Raw genomic sequence first — 19,417 nt, 5'->3', positions numbered from 1 at the left:
TCTGTGTACACACCCCTCTTAAATCATGTGCCAATTCCTATTACCATCAGCCAGACACATCATTCATTCCCCTTGGCTACTGTGACCCAGAAGTTTCGGGAAATCTCTATAAATCATGCTTGTGTAAGACCAGGACAAATGGTTGGTGAAAGCTCCAGGGCCCAGCTTAGGACCAGGGGTCTCTGTGGCCTGTGTTGTCAGAGGTGGGGTGGGGGGCTACTGTAGGTCTCGAGTGTTAGTCCGAAGTTATTTTAGGAGGATGCTTTAATTTGAGCATCACCATTCAACTCTGGGTGATGAGAGAGAGATGGGCTGTATTTAAGGACTCCCCTCGGTGGTGTTGGAGCGGTCGCACTCACAGATTTGAGACTGAACTGGGGGGGAAGAGATTGATACTGATACATCTACAGACTTGTGCAGGTATAGTAGTACAATATTTATGATTTGTGAGTGATATGTTTGATATTGATAAATGTAACCACACACTGGTTGAATCAACGTTGTTTCCACGTCATTTCAATGAAATTACTTTGATCCAACGTGGAATAGACATTGAATTGACTGGGACCGGCTGTATTTACAGTAAAACCGATATCATATACTGGCCAGTGTCCAATCAGTGCCATACTTTTAGAATATTTGGTCCAAGGGTCCATGGATCAGACTGATGATGAACTTGATCAAGCTATCTCTAATTAATTTGAAATGCATGAACATGATTTGAATTCATCCATCACGACTCACTGGATGTTGGAAATGTCCATGTGAGGTAAGTATTAGTGACCCGGCTGCTTCAAGCGGTCCAGGGTGAATACTGGCTTGTGTTCTTCCATGGTCCTAATGGGCTCTATTCCTGGAGTCTTATCACCACATACCAGCCCTATGAGGTGACGGACTACCTCTAAAATGAATGGGTTAGAATAGAGGAGAGTCAGGACTGGCTGAGATACCTTATCTCTGCTAGAAGAACAGGCTCGACAACATCACTGTCACTATACTATGATGGGTATCATCAAGGAGAATGCAAATATATACATTCTTTTGTTAATGTAGTCTGAACCAATCGCAATGCATGCATAGCCGCTGGAATTAGGGCTGCTGAGGGTGCTGCACCCCCTGATAAATCAGTATTAAAATAACAGCACGCCCACCCCTAAACATCTTCCCGCATGTTTATTTATTGACCACTATGTCATGATAAGTCAGCAATCAACTGATGGTCTTGAGGCCACCCCTGAGTAGATTAAATCTGCAACCTCTATCCCACCCCCCTCTTGATGCAGACTCTCACCCCGAGACTAGGATGCCAAACTGGGGCGGCGGGGCCAAGTGTGCGGCCTGTGAAAAGACTGTGTACCACGCTGAGGAGATCCAATGCAACGGGAGGAGCTTCCACAAGACCTGCTTCATCTGCAGTGAGTTATCCTCAGTCACCCGCCATGTAGGCCTAGACTGACAGAGAAGACAAACTGATGACTCTGATCTGCTTACAGAGTCGTTCCATGTCATTTCAGCAAGCCATGACACCTACCATCTCATATTGTTCTAAAATTGTTTCTGTAGTTAGAAACAGGTAAGATTGGCATCTCTGAAACATTATTTTGTTGAAATTGTATTTTATCTCAGAGAAATGAAGCTAATTGATTGCACCCAAATTGGCCACTTTAATTTATAGGATTCAGATTTTATTCAATAAATATAGTACCCGACATCTGATTAGGACCAATATCTTCCTGCCAATGAGTAAGACATGAGGAATCCCCAAAAAATGATCAAAAGCCACCCACGGACCCCCCACACCCCATGCCAATCCCACCCCAACAATCAGTATACACTATAATTTCTCTATATTTGACAGGTAATATGAAGCTGCAGCTTGGAGTATTGCTTCTCCATACTATGTAATGTATTCCCTGTGAATCTGGTGATGTTTCTTTTCCTCTGTTCAGAGAAATTAGTAATTGAAGTCGCTTGCATTATTTACCGTAAAGTAGTGTGAAAGTACCAGGTCTTGACCACTAGATGCCGCTGTTCCTTCTATACTGCCACACTCCCATTTTGCTGGTCTCTTGTGTTTATTAAATAGATCAAAACATGTAGTTAGCAAATTTGGGTAGAAAACCAATAGATTTGGCTCATGATGAAAATAAATGATGTGGTCATCCTTACAATTCAAGCCAGTCCTCCATGGAAGCAAATCAGTTTCTCCATCTTTTACGCTTAATCTGTGTCAAGGAAACAGTCCCTTTGTGTGTGGTTTAGTTACTGTAAAACAGCTCAAAGAAACTGTGTAGGATGGGTGGGAGGTAACACAATGGGTATGTCTGCAAGAACACAAGGAGAGGGTTAGCCTTTTGACCTTTTATTGAATAGATTTTGTATCTTTGGTCTTTGTAGGCTTCCGACGCTGTAACCGGTAATAGATGATGATGATGAGGATGGTGAGAAATGGTGATATCTTGGCTGCCACACACCACACTCATGCAATACTCACAGTCAATAACGCATCTCTAGTGGTCCGTGCTGGTTTGGTTGAAAGAGGACTAAATGACTGCAGGTGGGGCATTTAAAGTGGTAGCCTCGCCTCTTTCAGTTGGACATGATTGTTCTTAACAAGCTTTGATGGAGGTGTGTGGCATGCAATGAGGGTGGGGGGGGGGGTCCCCTCCAGGTATGAAGGGAGTGGGAGGGGTTTTGTACAGTTACTGTTAGACCATTCCTGGTGAACAAGCAAACCATTAGGCTACAGCACTTCTAATGGATTCAATGTTATAGTCTCTAATGGTCTTCAATGGTAAAAGTCTCAAACACACACTGTATAATGTTTTGCAATTGTAATGGTATTTGGGTTGCATTGGGTTTAATGGTAAATACCACTAATCACAATACATATAGAGCTGTTTCCTGATAATTGTATTGAAAAACATGCAATTCATTGACTGCCATGCAATTCATTATTTTATTATGGTTGTCACAACATTTTAGTCCCTAGCCCATTTCTCCATCAAAGTTTTGGGCTTGTGCCTCCCAAGTGTTGCAGTGGTCTAAGGGTGCTTGAGGCGTCACTACAGACCCGGGTTCGATCCCAGGCTGTGTCACAACCGGCCGTGACCGGGAGTCCCATAGGGCGGCACACAATTGGCCCAGCGTCATCCGGGTCAGGGGAGGGTTTGGCCGGGGTTGTTTTACTTGGCTCATCGTGCTCTAGCAACTCCTTGTGGTGGGCCGGGCGCCTGCAGGCTGACTTCGGTCGTCAGTTGAATGGTGTTTCCTCCGACACATTGGTTAAGCGGACGGGTGTTAAGAAGCGTGGTTTGGTGTGTCATGTTTCTGAGGACGTATGACTCGACCTTCGCCTCTCCTGAGCCCGTTGGGGAGTTGCAGCGATGACACAAGATCGCAATTTGATATCACGGAATTGGGGAGAAAAAGGGTGTAAAAAAATAAAATAAAAAAAGGTTAAAACCACACTATTAATTTTCAGAATGAGACAATGTTGGAAATGTTGGTCACAGATACCTTAAAAAAAAGGTAGGGGCGTGGATCAGAAAACCAGTCAGTATCTGGTGTGACCACCATTTGCCTCATGCAGCACGACACATCTCCTTCCGCATAGAGTTGATCAGGCTGTTGATTGTGGCCTGTGGAATGTTGTCCCACTCCTCTTCAATGGCTGTGCGAAGTTGCTGGATATTGGTGAAACTGGAGCACGCTATCGTACACGTCAATCCAGAGCATCCCAAACATGCTCAATGGGTGGTGACATGTCTGGTGAGTATGTAGGTCATGGAAGAACTGGGACATTTTCAATTTCCAGGAATCGTGTACAGATCCTTGCGACATGGGCCCGTGCATTATCATGCTGAAACATCTCGTCACGGTATCTCTGTGCATTCAAATTGCCATTGACAAAATGCAATTGTGTTCATTGTCCGTAGCTTATGCCTGCCCATACCATAACCAAACTGCCACCCTGGGGCACTCTGTTCACAACGTTGACATCAGCAAAACGCTCGTCCACCCGACGCCATCTGCCCGGTACAGTTGAAACCGGAATTCATCCGTGAAGGGCACACTTCTCCAGCATGCCAGTGGCCATCGAAGGTGAGCATTTGCCCACTGAAGTAGGTTACAACACGAACTGCAGTCAGGCCAAGACCCTGGTGAGGACGACGACCACACAGATGAGCTTCCCTGAGACGGTTTCTGACAGTTTGTGCAGAAATTCTTTGGTTGTGCAAACACAGTTTCATCAGCTGTCCAGGTGGATGGTCCAGCTGTCCGGGTGGCTGGATGTGGAAGTCCTGGGCTGGCGTGGTTACACGTGGTCTGCAGTTGTGAGGCCGGTTGGACGTACTGCCAAATTCTCTAAAACGACGTTGGAGGGAGGCAGCTTATGGGGGGTTACCAGTCTGCTAGTACAGGAGTAGTATAGCCAGTGCACTACCCTTTTTGTTGTTGAAAAATATATATTTTCCCACGCTGCAGACGGTTATATCGGTCCGCTAATACAGGAGTTGTATTTTTTATAAAAACATTTTTATTTAAAACATTTATGGGGGTGCTGCAGCACCCTCAGCACCCCTACTTCCCGCGGCTATGTCTGCCGTCACAGCCTTCACTGTATCAGATTCTCATTAAGGATCCAGCTCAAAGGGTTTTAAAGGAGTAATATGTTGTAGAATGTAAACCAGCCAACACAGGAATACAAAGAAGTTAACAAGATTTGGACAAGCTGGCTTCTGTTTACAGTTCTACAGTTGCCATCTTATTGCGGCTCAGAAGATTAGCCCTGTCCCACCCTTCCTTAACAGTCCAGTCACACCTTGAAACTCAAACAATAATCCTCTTCTTTCATTTGGCTTTGAGGTTGTCTGTTTAATTCTGCCTGGTCAACCAAACAACCAGCAAACCCTTCACTCCGTAGGCAGTAGTCATTATTGCCAGCCAGTCTATCAGTGTTGTGGTGTTTTTAAGATGACTTTTTATCCTTAGATTTGAGCCCTAAATCCAGCTGCCTCTTACACAGAGAACCTCTTAGTTTATGCAAATTATATTTTAGTGGTCACTGGACCATGAGAGATCATGGCAGCAGCAAAGAGAGGGGAGAGGTGGACCCCCTATCAGAGCACACAAAATGGACCCCCTAAAATGTTCATACTCCTCCTAATGCCCCACTCAAATAGCACGTTTCAATCTCACCTAATTACCTGTGAATGGCTGGGGCTGGGCTTTGGACTGGGGGCTGACAATAGGTAGATAGCACCACTGGGAGCACTAAAAGGCCTTTGTAATTATCTGCAATTGAGGAGGGATCTGCTGCTCCATCTTGCTGGGGCTGGCAAATGGGAGAGTCTGTTTGTCCACTATTAGCCTCTGTCGTACACAGTGGTGGAAAAAGTACCCAATTGTCATACTTGAGTAAAAGTAAAGATACCTTAATAGAAAATGACTCAAGTTAAAGTAAAAGTCACCCAGTAAAATTCTACTTGAGTAAAAGTCTAAAAGTATTTGATTTTAAATATACTTAAGTATCAAAAGTAAATATAATTACAAAAATATACTTAAGTATCGAAAGTAAAAGTATAAATCATTTCAAATTCCTTATATTAAGCAAACCAAACGGCACCATTTTCAATTTTTATTTATTTACGGATAGCCAGAGGCACACTCCAACATTCATACATCATTTACAAACGAAGCATGTGTGTTTAGTGAGTCCGCCAGATCAGAGGCAGTAGGGATGACCAGGGATGTTCTGTTGATTGGACCATTTTCATGTCCAGCTAAGCATTCAAAATGTAACGAGGACTTTTGGTTATCCAGGAAAATGTATGGAGTAAAAAGTACATTATTTTGAGTACTTTAAAGTATTTTTACTTAAGTACTTTACACCACTAGTCCTACACAACCCCTCCACTGTAGTCTTCAGAAATAGACCCTGACCAGGGACAGCTGAAAGGGCTGTGTTGATTGACGTGGGTGGGACCATTGTTAGACTCCAGGCCCAGGCTTCTGCGGCCTAGTAATATGAATAATGCCATTATCCACAGCCTGATATAGTCGCTTAATAGGTATCCGGGCATGAAAAAATATATTTTGGTATTAAAATAAAATAACCAATTTTTTTGCTGTCCAGCCTCTATCCTGACAAACTGACGAAAGTTAGTACATAGCTGTCATGGCCACAACATTCTTTCTCCTGTAAACTGTGGTTAAGTGTAAACAGTGTGTCAATGTGTTCAAGTGTTGGTTTGGTTTTGCTCTTCACCCCAGTGGCCTGCAGGAAAGGACTGGACAGTACAACAGTCGTGGCGCATGAGTCAGAGATCTACTGCAAGTCGTGCTACGGCAAGAAGTATGGGCCAAAAGGCTACGGGTACGGCCAGGGTGCAGGAGCCCTCAGCTCTGACCCCCCTGGACAGAACCTGGACATGCAAACTCAAGAGTAGGTCCCTCTCATTATTCTCTCTGACACCCACACCCCCCATCTCTACCCCTCTCTCTGCTCATCTGAACAACCAATTTAAGGACTCGACACAACTAACGTTGAATAGGCCTACTTAATTAAAAACACGGAGATGTCCATGACACTGCTGCAGTTAATTATCAATGAAAACCTACATCAGTCATATTTTCATTATCAAAGAGACACACAAATACAGCTTTCATAAAAGGCTTCCCAGACTTTTAAATGTTACCAAGGAAACATTTTAATTGACATGTTCAACATATGGCAAAGCCTCTGTGAATATGGATGTTCGTTTTGGTCTCTTTGGATATTTATTGTAATTTATTCTTTCCTCTTCATGAAGCTCTAAGCCTCGCCCCACATCCACAAACTCCAACTCCAGTAAGTTTGCACACAGGTTTGGAAGTTCAGATTGCTGCCAAAGATGTTCGAAGGCTGTCTACGCAGCAGAGAAGATCATGGGGGCAGGAAAGGTAAAAGTCCTCTATATAAGCCTTGCTTGCACCCTTTAGACCACAACAATACAAAGATCAGCTAACTCTGATATACGGGTGTATGTGTTTCTTGTTGCAGCCTTGGCATAAAACCTGCTTCCGCTGTTTGCTGTGTGGGAAGAGCCTGGAGTCTACAACAGTGACAGACAAGGATGGGGAACTCTACTGTAAAGGTACATACACGCAGACACACAGGACCAAACAAGCTCCCACCATTTACGTGCTGTAAAGACCACACAGCTAGCCTGCCCTACAGAGCTTTCTTAGATCAATTATACAGCCAGGCTTCAGTAGAAACCAGTGGTGGTCGGTGACGTTTAAGATGAGAGAGAATGGCCTTATTTATATTACTGCATATTGGATGACACACATTCATATTCCATTCACCCAGCTCAATGTGTCATCGATATGTTTAGGCTACTACATGATACTCAAATTTTCCTTATACCCATCATGAGGTTGCTACAACCTAGCCTATGAATGAAAGTTTACAACGTAAGTGCACAGGTCGAAAGAAATTTGAGTAATCAAGGTGACAGACATTGACACATTCAATACCACCTTGCACACTCGCCTGCATCTAGCTGATCTAGGGTGTAATCATTAGTCCAACAGTTGCAAACAAGTTTCTATTTGACATATTCAGGTATGTTTATCCCCATTTCGTTCTGTTTGCTTCCGTTTAAGAAACGTTTTTCAACAGAATCGGTGGAATGAATACACCCCTGATCTAACGCAAACACAGTTCACTTTCATAGCAGCCACATACAAACAGCATGATCACTTTGCTTGTTGTAATTACTTCTCGCATCTACGCACTCTCCTCCTCTCACCTTTTCTCTTCACTTGTGGACTTTAGTGCACAACACATCAGTGACCAGGCAAAAAAAAAACTTTACAAGCCAAACCTTCATATGATAACCGCTAACCACAACACACAGCCTACATCGTTGTCACCATATTAATGTCATAGTCAACATATCTACTAGAACTAACACGTTAGTAAACCAGCTACAATCATGCAGTACAGTGTACAGTCAGCAGCAAGCAGTTTAGCAGTTACACTGGCGGCAATAAATTAATAAAACCAAAAGCTTACCTTGACTTGGAAGAGTTCCAGTGTTGAGGCTAGCTGTCCTCCGGCTACACCATGGCGCTACCCTACAGAGTGCTGTTGAGGCTACTGTAGACCTTCATTGCAAAGCAATGTGTTTTAATCAATTATTTGGTGATGTGAATATATTTAGTATAGTTTTATCTAATAATGATTTTAATGTTTCACTATTTTTATGAAATTCACTGAGGAGGATAGTTCTCCCCTTCCTACACTGAGGAGCCTCCACTGGTAGAAACTCAATGACCCTCAGTCACCGATTAGGCTGTGGATTGCAGATGGAGGGACTAATTTATCATACTCAGGCCCTGATTGATGCACACAATTATCTGTTGCTCTTGTCAACAGGAAGGAACTCAGTACTGTATCTTTCGGTGTTTCATTATTTCTTAGTTGGTTTCTTCCCTCTTTCTTTGTCTTTGCAGTTTGCTACGCCAAAAACTTTGGGCCGAAAGGAAAAGGGCTGGGGAACATGGGAATGGTGGAAGATGGAGAATGAATTCCTCGTAATAGTTTGTGTGTGTGTTTTCTTTTCTTCAAACATAGAGCATTTTGAGCACTTAGTAAAAATGTGTGTTCATTAAATGTTTAACCATTAGCTTGTATACTACATTTCTTAAAACCTCTTTCTCTTGCCTTACCATTGTCAGCTGGATTTGTACCCGTAGGATTTGACATAATTGTAACTCCCATCATAGCATTTACTAACACACCAAACGATGGAGAGAGAAGTGATGTCTAGCTTGTATAAACTGCACATTCCTTTCTTGTGTTCAAGGCAATGGATGAATCAGCACTGCTTCATTTGCATAAAAAGGACATTGTTGATCTAAGGGTCATCATATCAAAGCGAGCTATATGTCAAATAACGTGGACCACACACCCATACACACCTGGGTACCTATGGATGGTGTATAGCAGGGTTCCCCAAATTTGGCCAACGTGTGGTTTTATTTGCCCCCCCCCCCAACCAAGTAAACAATTTTATGTCATTGTTGGACATAAAACACGTGATTTCAATTTGGGAAATCTGTTCCTAAGTATTCCCACTTGATGGACACGTGATCGTATACAAATGTAAGCAAGGTTTGAAATATTATATCTGTTTGGGCTTCTTGCGGTTAATTTGCAATCTACAAATTATTTGTCATTATGTTCCAGGCCCCCCCACCCGACCATCCGCTCACAAAAGAAAATCGGCCCGCGGCTGAATCTAGTTGATGATCCCTGGTGTATAGGATGGGTAGACCTCAAATGGCATGAATGAATTATAACCGGATGCTCTTCAAAATCTATTGAAACTGCAACACAATAAAATATAAGCACACCTCAAAAGAAATAGGAAGCTTTGAGGCAAAAACATTAAGCGCCAAACAAAAGCCAACAAGCCGTTTAGCTAATAATATCTCCCCACATTAAAAACAAATGAACATGAAAACGAAAACAAACGCGAGGGAAAGAAACACATAATTAAGTCATATTTCTGTTGTGTTAATGTGCTGCCTGGTGAAGACGGATACACTAACTTGCCTCTAGCTGTGTTTATAATTCATTATTAATAGGATTTAATCTGCGCTCATAAATATGCCTGTGTAATTTAAATAAACAAGGCAACGCTAATTACCAAACACATTTGCGTTAATCTATCCAAACTATAATGTCTGGACTTTTTCTAATTAAAAGTACATATGCTGCTGGAGGCTGATGGTGTGTCTACATGTAATTTTTTAAATGTTTACCTGTAATGAGATGGTGTGAAGTAAAGGAATGATGTCTTGAATGATGTCTTTCTTTGGCTTCAATTAAAAGAGGTCCTGGTATGCATAATTTGTTTCATTAAACTGTCTCCTGTGGTGTGGATAACATAAGTAAATTGGGAGCCTGATTTAGTACAGGATTACCCCAACATGTAAAATAAATACCACATATCAATTATAAAAAGGTAAATAAGAGGATCATTACAGTTGTACAATGTCTTCACTGGGCTATGCAGGATTGATTGGAACATGAAGATACTAATCTCTCCATAAGCAGTCATGGGTACATAAATCAAAGCTCACATACAGTATCTAACTCAAAGGGCATTCTGACACCATAGTAAAAACAAACTTGCATTGCTTTATTCTAACATCCAGTGCAGTGAGTTACAATGGCACATTATTTTATGTGGTTATGCAGAAAACAAAAAAGCAACATAGCTTGGATGCTAATGTCATTGCAAACTGTCCAGTGTCATTAAAGCCACACCCTGTAAGATGTGCATACCATCAGTATGACTTCAACACAAATGTAAACAATGAATCAAATGCACCCATTACATTTTCACAGGAAAATATCACTTGATTTCTATCTGTAGGAATGATATTCCATGAGAACATTACTTTTTCTTACATTTACATTTACATTTTAGTCATTTAGCAGACGCTCTTATCCAGAGCGACTTACAGGAGCTTCTTAGCATGACTTGAAGCTATACATTAGTTTACAAAGTCCTCATATGACAACAAAAACATAACTAATAGGTCTTTCATTTTGGTTTTTGGTTACGATAACATAAGACCGTTGGTCATTAATCGAAATGACTGGAAATCTCAGACTTTTGCTTTAAGGTTGAAATAGAAGAGCATAGTGGATAGGATAGTGGTTGGATGTTGGATTGTTGAGATATGGGTTGAGTTCCGATTCCTTGCCTTCTCCCAATAGTGTGCACTACTTCACCCTTAATGGATGTAAAAGCACTCCATTTGTGTAACAACTGCCAACAGTCCACTGTCCACCATATTTCTTCCACCCATCCATTTCTTCTAAATCCACAAGAGGGAGAGAACGAACGCACACCTCTGGGAGTGGGAATTGGAAACAGCCATGGACTCAGGTGCGTACCCACTGTCAAGAGAGAGGCTGGATAGAAAGTCAGCATACTTAAGAGGTACAGTACTACAGGACCAGTATTAGAAAAAACTGTTCTAGAGAAACTGTATGTACTGTATGCTCCAATAAAAAGAGTTCAGTGACTGAAAGCAATGTGAGGCTTTGCTTAAACTGTCTACAGTATTGGTCCTTCAATCTAAAAACTCACTTACAGCCTCTTGCAAACACTGTAAAACAGACACATTTAAAAGATCATTCTTCATAAAAAAACACATTGATCAAAATAGAACTATATTTATATTCATAAAAACAATGACTAACTTAATATACAATTTAAGCCATATTAAGGCTAATTTGACTTCACACAAATTATACATCTCAGATTCCCCCCCCCCATTAATATATACCAGCATAAGGCAGCAGTCTGTACAAAGAGCAAACGCATAAAATAAAGTCAGTACAACTTCCTCCGTGCTATTTCCCTTTATAGTGGTGTTTCTTCACAGGCAGTCCAAAATATATAAAAGATTAAAAAATGAATAAGCATCATCCGTTTGGTCCAGAACAACAGTGGACCCAGGTCCTAGCTGCCCTCTGACCCTGTGGGGTCAGACGACGTCGGGGTGGCCGAACATCATGTGGTCTCGGCCGGGTGGGTACTGCTGGGTCCAGTCGACCATGGCGGGCTTGAACAGCCCACAGCAACGCAGCTGGAAGAACGACACCAGGTTCCGCACCACACCCAAACTATGGAGAGAAAAGAGAGAGGAATGGAGAAAGTGAGTGAGAGAAGCCCTGGCTACAATCCTAAATAGTGTGAGGGAATACTGCTTATTGCTTTAGTCACCAAGTAAACTGAATCGGCAGGTTAGCCTGATGAAGACCACTTACTTGTAAGGGTTCTGTCTGAGAGAGATGGATTGTGGGAGTTTCCTCTGACGAAGCATCAGGTTTGCCCTCTCTGCGGTGGTCAGGCCGAAGAACGCAATCTGTTCAGACAGACACAAACACACACACGTCTAACTAAAATAGAAATGCCACTATACCTCCAAATTGTCACTTTGGCTTACAAGTCCCTTGTCGTAAAAAAGAATGATAAAACAACGATAAATAATGCATCCGTTGAATATTTCCTCAAAAAGACAACGGAAATAGCAGCCCAGCTCTCCTCCCAGCCCAGCATCATTAAGGCAGTGAGAGGCTTCTCAGTGTGAGGGGGGCCCAGCAGGGGGGACTGTCCTGGGGAAGGCACAGCAGCAACACATCAATCATGAATAATAAACGCAGCGTTTGATTCTGAGCAAATCAAAATAAATCCACAGCGAAAACAATGGCAACTTGAGCAAAACGAGGAAATCAAATCGTGTTTGTAGCTTGAGAACACAAAGTCATGCGGTAGTTTTCTTTCACAGCTCTGAGACAATAGCGTTTCAAGAAGTGATTCAAATACTACATGCCTACAGTTGTAGCAGTGGAGGTAGCATTGTAGCATCATATAGCTACTACACAAACACAGTTACCTGGTAGAGCTGTATGACCAGTAGTATGGATGCCCAGGCGGTATGGAAGAAAGCTACACAGAAGATGCCCAGTACCCAGGAAGAACAGTCCACCAGGGCAGAGATAGCACCCCACACACCCTCTTCCTGGTAGTGCAGCGGACAGTGCTTTGACCAGTCTGGCAACACACACACACACGAGAATGTCAGGCAAGAAGATAATGCATGTACTTAAGAATGTACACAAATAAAGTGCTATTGTCTATGTGATTCATTGAGACTGTCACTCACACATGAGACATCCGTAGAACATCCACGCTCCCATCAGGCAGAGAGAGAGGAGGAAGAGAACAAAGAAGTGGTGATTCCTGGCACCTGAAGAAAGTAAGGATGGGTGGGAGAAAGAGAAGACCGAAACTTTGTCATTAAAACGTAAAACTCTGGTGCTGACAAAGTGGCAAATGCTGGCTGTGTATTTGAGTCAGCTATTCTCAGAAGCATACTGTATTTCCAAGTGTTCAAATACTAGTTGACTGCCACTACAACGATTGTATTCCACTACACAACCCTATTAGTGCATACTGAGGCTTAGTGTAGATTATCCTACAAACTATATCTATAATTTAGGGTAGACAGAAATATATAAGCTATGTGGTTTTAGTTACCTATGCAGCCATTGATCCAGATGGAGTGATGATCCTGTTTTGCCACACAGGCGTCACAGGAGAAGCAGTGATTGGCCCTCATGGGCTTCTTCATCTGCATAACCGAAACAAATCAACCAATCAGCATTTCTTCATATCACCACATTTCCTAAAGTGAAAGCTTGAGCAAACATATTTGTTAATTGGAGGTCTTCAGTATCCTGCTATCTCGCTAATAGCTATGTTTTGAGTAAATGTGTTAGAATGTGACTGGTCTACTTTGGTCCTTGTGGCTTACCATACAGGAAGTGCAGAAGATCCTGGGGTCCAAGCAGCCTGCCTCTGCCAGCAACACCACATTCTGTAGGAGACACAGAAGACCAACAAGATTCATATGTCATTGAAGTAGATTGGAAGCCATGTCACATGCCAACTACCCCTCTAGCCAGACCAGGGTAAACATTGTGACCTGTCCATAATGTTTTTCTACCAGTCTTTAAAAACAAAACAACAGTGATAGAACAAATTTTTCCGATGTCCTGCTCCTTACCATCCTTTTCTCTTCCTCGGTTGCCTTGACGATGCCGGGGTCAGTCCTACAGGAGCGGAGGTAGTAGTAGACCAGAGCAGTGGCGTTGAAAGTGAACAACACCTGTACCGTGGCACTGGGACCATGTAGGGAGACGGGTTAAGGACATAACATCGCACCACATACAGTAGGTGTATTACAATCTTACCCTGGAGGTCATGTTCTACCTGATAATTCAATTGCACCCACCTGGTGTCCCAGGACTAAATAAGTCCCTGATTAGAGGGGATGAATGAAAAAAAAGCAACCGACTGAAGTTGAGATTTGAATTTTAGGGGTATGAAACACAGTGAATTACTTTAACATTTACTAAAACTACTTTTAACACCTAAACCATGATACTGGACTGAGATGGACTTGGCGCAAGAGCGCGGCACAGTGGTAGTGCTGCAGCCTCTCAAGCACATATTGCCCACAGTGGCATGGGTAGAAAATACCACCCGAACCCCATACTTTCGTGCTGTCTCCCCTGTATACACTGTACCCCGCCTACCTGCCATCTGATCAAATACGCAAGGAGGAAGGAGCTTCGGTTCTCCTTCAAAAAAATATTTGAAAAAGAGATGGACTTGGTTAGGCTGGACTAGAATGGGCTGGGCTGGGCTGGACTGAACTAGACTAGACTGAGATGGACAGTCAATGACAGCGTAGCGTTTAAGTGTTGATTCAGTACAGTGTTACATGCTGGGTTGGAGTGTGAGTGTCAATAGAGGCCCTGTGTTAAAGGATATCAGGCAGGAACCACAGGCACCAGGTGACCAGCATCCAGAAGACTGATGCCATGAGAGATGTAGCTGGAACCAGCGACTGCAGGGCCGGGCTCGCCAACTGCCTGTAAGTGCGCACAAGCACACTTATTATTGTACACGTTATAATATTGTTTCAACTAATAGCAGTCTTGTATGAAAATTTAAAATGAGTTGTGCCATAAGTGCTCCTAGAGTACATTTTCTACTTAATGAGCAGTCATCTAAGCAAACGACTGCCCAGGGAGACTTGACAGAACCAAGCACAGACAGTATGAATAAAAGCAGGCTACTAGAGTCAGTATTTGAGTGCCATCTTGCAGAGGTCCCTAGTAATAACAACAGAGCTCTAGACAAGGGGTGCACTGCAGATCTCTCAATGCATCTCAGTTAACTAGCAGATGAAGAACAGTTGATCAACCCTAACCGCTGTGATGGTGTGCGGTCTTGTCTACTGGATTGACCACGGGCGGCCAACGTGCGTTCTCACCGTTGGGCCAGGTTGGCCACAGCCATCACACAGGCCAGCAGAACCCCTTTCAGCAGCCAGGATTCTGAGCTCAAGTCAGCTATCGCTCCCACACTGCCCAGCACAGCAACGCAGAAGATAAACTGAAGACACACCTAAAGAGAGACAAGGGCAGAGAGAAAGAATCACGTAAAAATACTAATATTAATTTCAACCACAATGCGAGGAAAACTGCAGCGCTGGCATCTCTATTTTAATCCGAGGTTAATTATTGTTATCTTGTTCTCCCTCATGCTGTCACACACACATAATACTGGAAATATGGGTCAACATCTCTCATCGGCATTTATTGAGTATATGAAAGTGTAGTGCCCACACCCTGTGTGTGTTGAAGTAACGTAGGCAGAGAGAAAGTGTGTGTGTGGTGTCCATACCCTGTATCGGTTAACTAGGCGCATGCAGCGGGAGTTGGCGCGTATCCTCTCCTGCTTGATGTGGTTGAGCATGTGGATGAGCAGGGGGCTGTGCACCTGGTGGGCCAGGTCTATGGGAGTGTGACCCTGAGGAGATAAATACAGCAGTCACATCATCACACACAATCCTTAGTTAACCTCACACACTATAGTCCTTCTTATATTCACTATAACAAATAAATAAGCACGTTCATCTTCCTAATACCCCAACACATGTATCTCAGAGCCTTATATGTTAGTAACATCCTGAGTATGATGCATGCGTCAATTTAGTCTATGAATTTGTAACCCCCCCCCCCATCCCGAGGTGTGTAACTGTGTGTGAAGATAACCCATCGCTCTATGGCAGCCATAATAGTGTCCTCCAGGAGCTGACATTAATGACATAATTAATTAGTGTGGGTGTGGGATCAAGCTCTCACGTTGGCGTTCTCGGCATCCACGCTAGCCTCGGCCTCCAGCAGGATGTGGGCGGCGTCTACGTTTCCCGCCAGCACAGCACAGTGCAGCGGAGAGTTCCTGTTCACTTTGTCCACAGCACTCACCGACGCATTGCACTTCATCAGGAAGTTAGTGGGCTCGGGCCTGCATTAAATGATTGGTTTATTGACTTCAGATCTCCCCACCCTAACACTAACCATGACCTTTCTTAGTAGTACATTACCAAAACAGCCCAATAGGCCAGTTACTGAGGACATATGTTATTGTAAGCATACATGGAAAATAAACAAATAATCATTGGGTTGCAGGGAAACGTACCCAATGATTTTCTGTGCAGCTAACATCAGGGGTGTCTGCCCATTTGAGTCAGGAAGGTCAACTTCCTATAAAACAGCAACAACAAAAAAGCTCCATAACTCAACACTCGTGAAAAAAAGGGCATGTTAGATTGAAGAGGGAGAATAAAGGAGAAAGTAAGGATGAGAATAAAAGAGAGAAGGAGAGTGTGAGGCTGAGCGAGAAAGAGAGAGCGCAAGAGAGAAAGAGTCTCACCTGTCCCTTGGCCATGAGGTAGGCTGCTATGGGCATGTGTTGGAAGAGGATTGCCAGATGCAGGCTGCGGTAGCCCTCCCCATCGGCCACAGATGGGTCGGCTCCGTAACGAAGCAGCTGGATCACCATGGAGAGGTGGCCCTGCCTGTCCACAGACAACCATACATAAGTCACCAAACCATATTCATATGTACCCCATAACACAATTCATATACAGTGGGGAGAACAAGTATTTGATACACTGCCGATTTTGCAGGTTTTCCTACTTACAAAGCATGTAGAGGTCTGTAATTTTTATCATAGGTACACTTCAACTGTGAGAGACGGAATATAAAAAAAAAATCCAGAAAATCACATTGTATGATTTTTAAGTAATTCATTTGCATTTTATTGCATGACATAAGTATTTGATACATCAGAAAAGCAGAACTTAATATTTGGTACAGAAACCTTTGTTTGCAATTACAGAGATCATAAGTTTCCTGTAGGTCTTGACCAGGTTTGCACACACTGCAGCAGGGATTTTTGCCCACTCCTCCATACAGACCTTCAGCTCCCCTCCAAAGATTTTCTATTGGGTTCAGGTCTGGAGACTGGCTAGGCCACTCCAGGACCTTGAGATGCTTCTTATGGAGCCACTCCTTAGTTGCCCTGGCTGTGTGTTCCGGGTCGTTGTCATGCTGGAAGACCCAGCCAGCCTTCAATACTCTTACTGAGGGAAGGAGGTTGTTGGCCAAGATCTCGCGATACATGGCCCCATCCATCCTCCCCTCAATACGGTGCAGTCGTCCTGTCCCCTTTGCAGAAAAGCATCCCCAAAGAATGATGTTTCCACCTCCATGCTTCACGGTTGGGGTGGTGTTCTTGGGGTTGTACTCATCCTTCTTCTTCCTCCAAACACAGCGATTGGAGTTTAGACCAAAAAGCTATATTTTTGTCTCATCAGACCACATGACCTTCTCCTATTCCTCTTCTGGATCATCCAGATGGTCATTGGCAAACTTCAGACGGGACATGCGCTGGCTTGAGCAGGGGGACCTTGCGTGCGCTGCAGGATTTTAATCCATGACGGCGTAGTGTGTTACTAATGGTTTTCTTTGAGACTGTGGTCCCAGCTCTCTTCAGGTCATTGACCAGGTCCTGCCGTGTAGTTCTAGGCTGATCCCTCACCTTCCTCATGATCATTGATGCCCCACGAGGTGAGATCTTGCATGGAGCCCCAGACCGAGGGTGATTGACCGTCATCTTGAACTTCTTCCATTTTCTAATAATTGCGCCAACAGTTGTTGCCTTCTCACCAAGCTGCTTGCCTATTGTCCTGTAGCCCATCCCAGCCTTGTGCAGGTCTACAATTGTATCCCTGATGTCCTTACACAGCTCTCTGGTCTTGGCCATTGTGGAGAGGTTGGAGTCTGTTTGATTGAGTGTGTGGACAGGTGTCTTTTATACAGGTAACGAGTTCAAACAGGTGCAGTTAATACAGGTAATGAGTGGAGAACAGGAGGGCTTCGTAAAGAAAAACTAACAGGTCTGTGAGAGCCGGAATTCTTACTGGTTGGTAGGTGATCAAATACTTATGTCATGCAATAAAATGCAAATTAATTACTTAAAAATCATACAATGTGATTTTCTGGATTTTTGTTTTAGATTCCGTCTCTCACAGTTGAAGTGTACCTATGATAAAAATTACAGACCTCTAAATGCTTTCAGACCTCTAAATGCTTTGTAAGTAGGAAAACCTGCAAAATCGGCAGTGTATCAAATACTTGTTCTCCCCACTGTATCTGATTGAAAACCTTCTTAGCACTATGTCGGTACAGATCCGGTCAAATATATTGGCCCCCTAACACTTTTTTCAACATTCATTTTTCCCCATTGGGGATTCTAGAAACTCTTAAAAGAAAGGGCTGTGTTTCGTGTAGGCTTACCCTGGTGTGACATTTTGATAACCATGTAAATCTCACTCAGACAAGGTGACTTTTATCAATATATTTGCCTGTATTTACCCCCCAAAAATCATAAAGGACTATAAATGCCATGATGATCTGGACGAGACTGCCGAATCGAGGCAAAGGTAAGAATCTCTGGATTAACTAAATGCTAAATGTAGTAATGAATAAATTGGCTACATTTTTTTTTTTTTATTGACAATTCTGTGAAATGAGAACTTGCCTCCAACCAAATTCATTTGAATAATTTAGTCCAGGCCATTTTTGACTTTGAAGTAAAAAATCATAATTTCAGTTTTTTGTATTTTCTTTGTTGTATGCAGTTGTAAATCAAACAAATACACTTGTGAACAATGCGTGTTTTCCATTTAAACTTATCAGAGAAGAAAGAGTAAATCATGTAAGGGTGCCAATATATTTGACCGAAACTGTAAGGATGGACAGACAGGGAGAGAGGGGTGACCTTGCCTACCAACAAAGCAATTACCTTATGGCCCAATGCAGGGGTGTGGAGTTCAGGTCACCACCTAGCTGGTCTATGACGGCCCCTTTGGATATATAATACCTATGAAAGAGCATCGAAAGGACATCTTAAAACTACAACTACATATGTCTTTGCACAGGAATCTTACGCTTAGCATGGGCTCCTCTTTGGGAATGATGTTGGATTGTTCAGTTTGTAAGAAAAAAGTAAACGTTTAAAATCTAAAACTACAGTGAGATGCCTAAGTCCTAACCAGAAACGTGTTTGATGTAGAGCCCTTACTTGACCACCTCCGCACGGTTGTTGATGGCTGCCCAGTGTAAGAGGGAGACATTCTCCTTGTCAGGCTGCCTCACATCGTAACCAGCCTCCACCAGTTCCTTACATCGGTCCAGGATACCAAACCTAGAATCCAAGCACGGGGGAAAAGATATTGAAAATCGATCCACTCGCACAAAGAATACATCTGTCTATCCATCTATCGATCTCTGGTAAAAGTTTCTGGAAGGTGTAAAGGAATATAAGCATGAATCAAAAGGAAAATCTGGCACACTAAAAGAGGTTACCATTTTTCTAACTTGATGGTGAACTACAACATTCTGTCATGTCATATATATGTA

The 19,417-nt window shown here is 43.0% G+C and overlaps 2 protein-coding genes across 2 annotated transcripts; one reads left to right on the top strand and one right to left on the bottom strand.

Annotated features, from left to right (window-relative positions):
- Positions 1-318: 318 nt before the first annotated feature.
- On the top strand, positions 319-8,720 carry LOC121573287 (cysteine and glycine-rich protein 3). The gene is made up of 6 exons (XM_041885142.1): positions 319-420; positions 1,284-1,415; positions 6,277-6,448; positions 6,816-6,945; positions 7,046-7,139; positions 8,506-8,720. Exons 2-6 carry the CDS (start codon positions 1,304-1,306, stop codon positions 8,577-8,579), a joined length of 582 nt encoding a protein of 193 aa, XP_041741076.1. The 5' UTR covers positions 319-420; positions 1,284-1,303; the 3' UTR covers positions 8,580-8,720.
- Positions 8,721-11,000: 2,280 nt separating this feature from the next.
- LOC121573286 (putative palmitoyltransferase ZDHHC13) lies at positions 11,001-19,196 on the bottom strand. The gene is made up of 15 exons (XM_045213229.1): positions 19,080-19,196; positions 18,801-18,878; positions 16,365-16,509; positions 16,131-16,195; positions 15,794-15,956; positions 15,333-15,458; positions 14,920-15,053; positions 14,415-14,515; positions 13,645-13,769; positions 13,393-13,455; positions 13,116-13,209; positions 12,742-12,825; positions 12,472-12,629; positions 11,843-11,940; positions 11,001-11,698 (listed from the first exon to the last, which is right to left on the bottom strand). The coding sequence occupies exons 3-15, from the start codon at positions 16,491-16,493 to the stop codon at positions 11,560-11,562; spliced, it is 1,479 nt and encodes a 492-aa protein (XP_045069164.1). The 5' UTR covers positions 16,494-16,509; positions 18,801-18,878; positions 19,080-19,196; the 3' UTR covers positions 11,001-11,559.
- Positions 19,197-19,417: the final 221 nt, after the last annotated feature.

This window comes from Coregonus clupeaformis, unplaced genomic scaffold (assembly GCF_020615455.1).
Source record: "Coregonus clupeaformis isolate EN_2021a unplaced genomic scaffold, ASM2061545v1 scaf0091, whole genome shotgun sequence".
NCBI lineage: Eukaryota > Metazoa > Chordata > Actinopteri > Salmoniformes > Salmonidae > Coregonus > Coregonus clupeaformis.
The sequence above is the reverse complement of the archived record's forward strand: the minus strand, read 5'-3'. Positions and strand labels throughout refer to the sequence as shown.

Excerpts from the sequence above, each read along its gene's own strand:
- LOC121573287 (XM_041885142.1), top strand. The coding sequence starts at position 1,304 with ATGCCAAACTGGGGCGGCGGGGCCAAGTGTGCGGCCTGTGAAAAGACT. Across the intron at positions 1,416-6,276 it reads CAAGACCTGCTTCATCTGCA|TGGCCTGCAGGAAAGGACTG; the intron begins GTGAGTTATCCT and ends TCTTCACCCCAG. Across the intron at positions 6,449-6,815 it reads CTGGACATGCAAACTCAAGA|CTCTAAGCCTCGCCCCACAT; the intron begins GTAGGTCCCTCT and ends CTCTTCATGAAG.
- LOC121573286 (XM_045213229.1), bottom strand. The coding sequence starts at position 16,493 with ATGGTGATCCAGCTGCTTCGTTACGGAGCCGACCCATCTGTGGCCGAT. Across the intron at positions 13,770-14,414 it reads GTGCCTGTGGTTCCTGCCTG|ATGGTCCCAGTGCCACGGTA; the intron begins ATATCCTTTAAC and ends CCGTCTCCCTAC. Across the intron at positions 11,699-11,842 it reads CTCAGACAGAACCCTTACAA|TTTGGGTGTGGTGCGGAACC; the intron begins GTAAGTGGTCTT and ends TTCTCTCCATAG.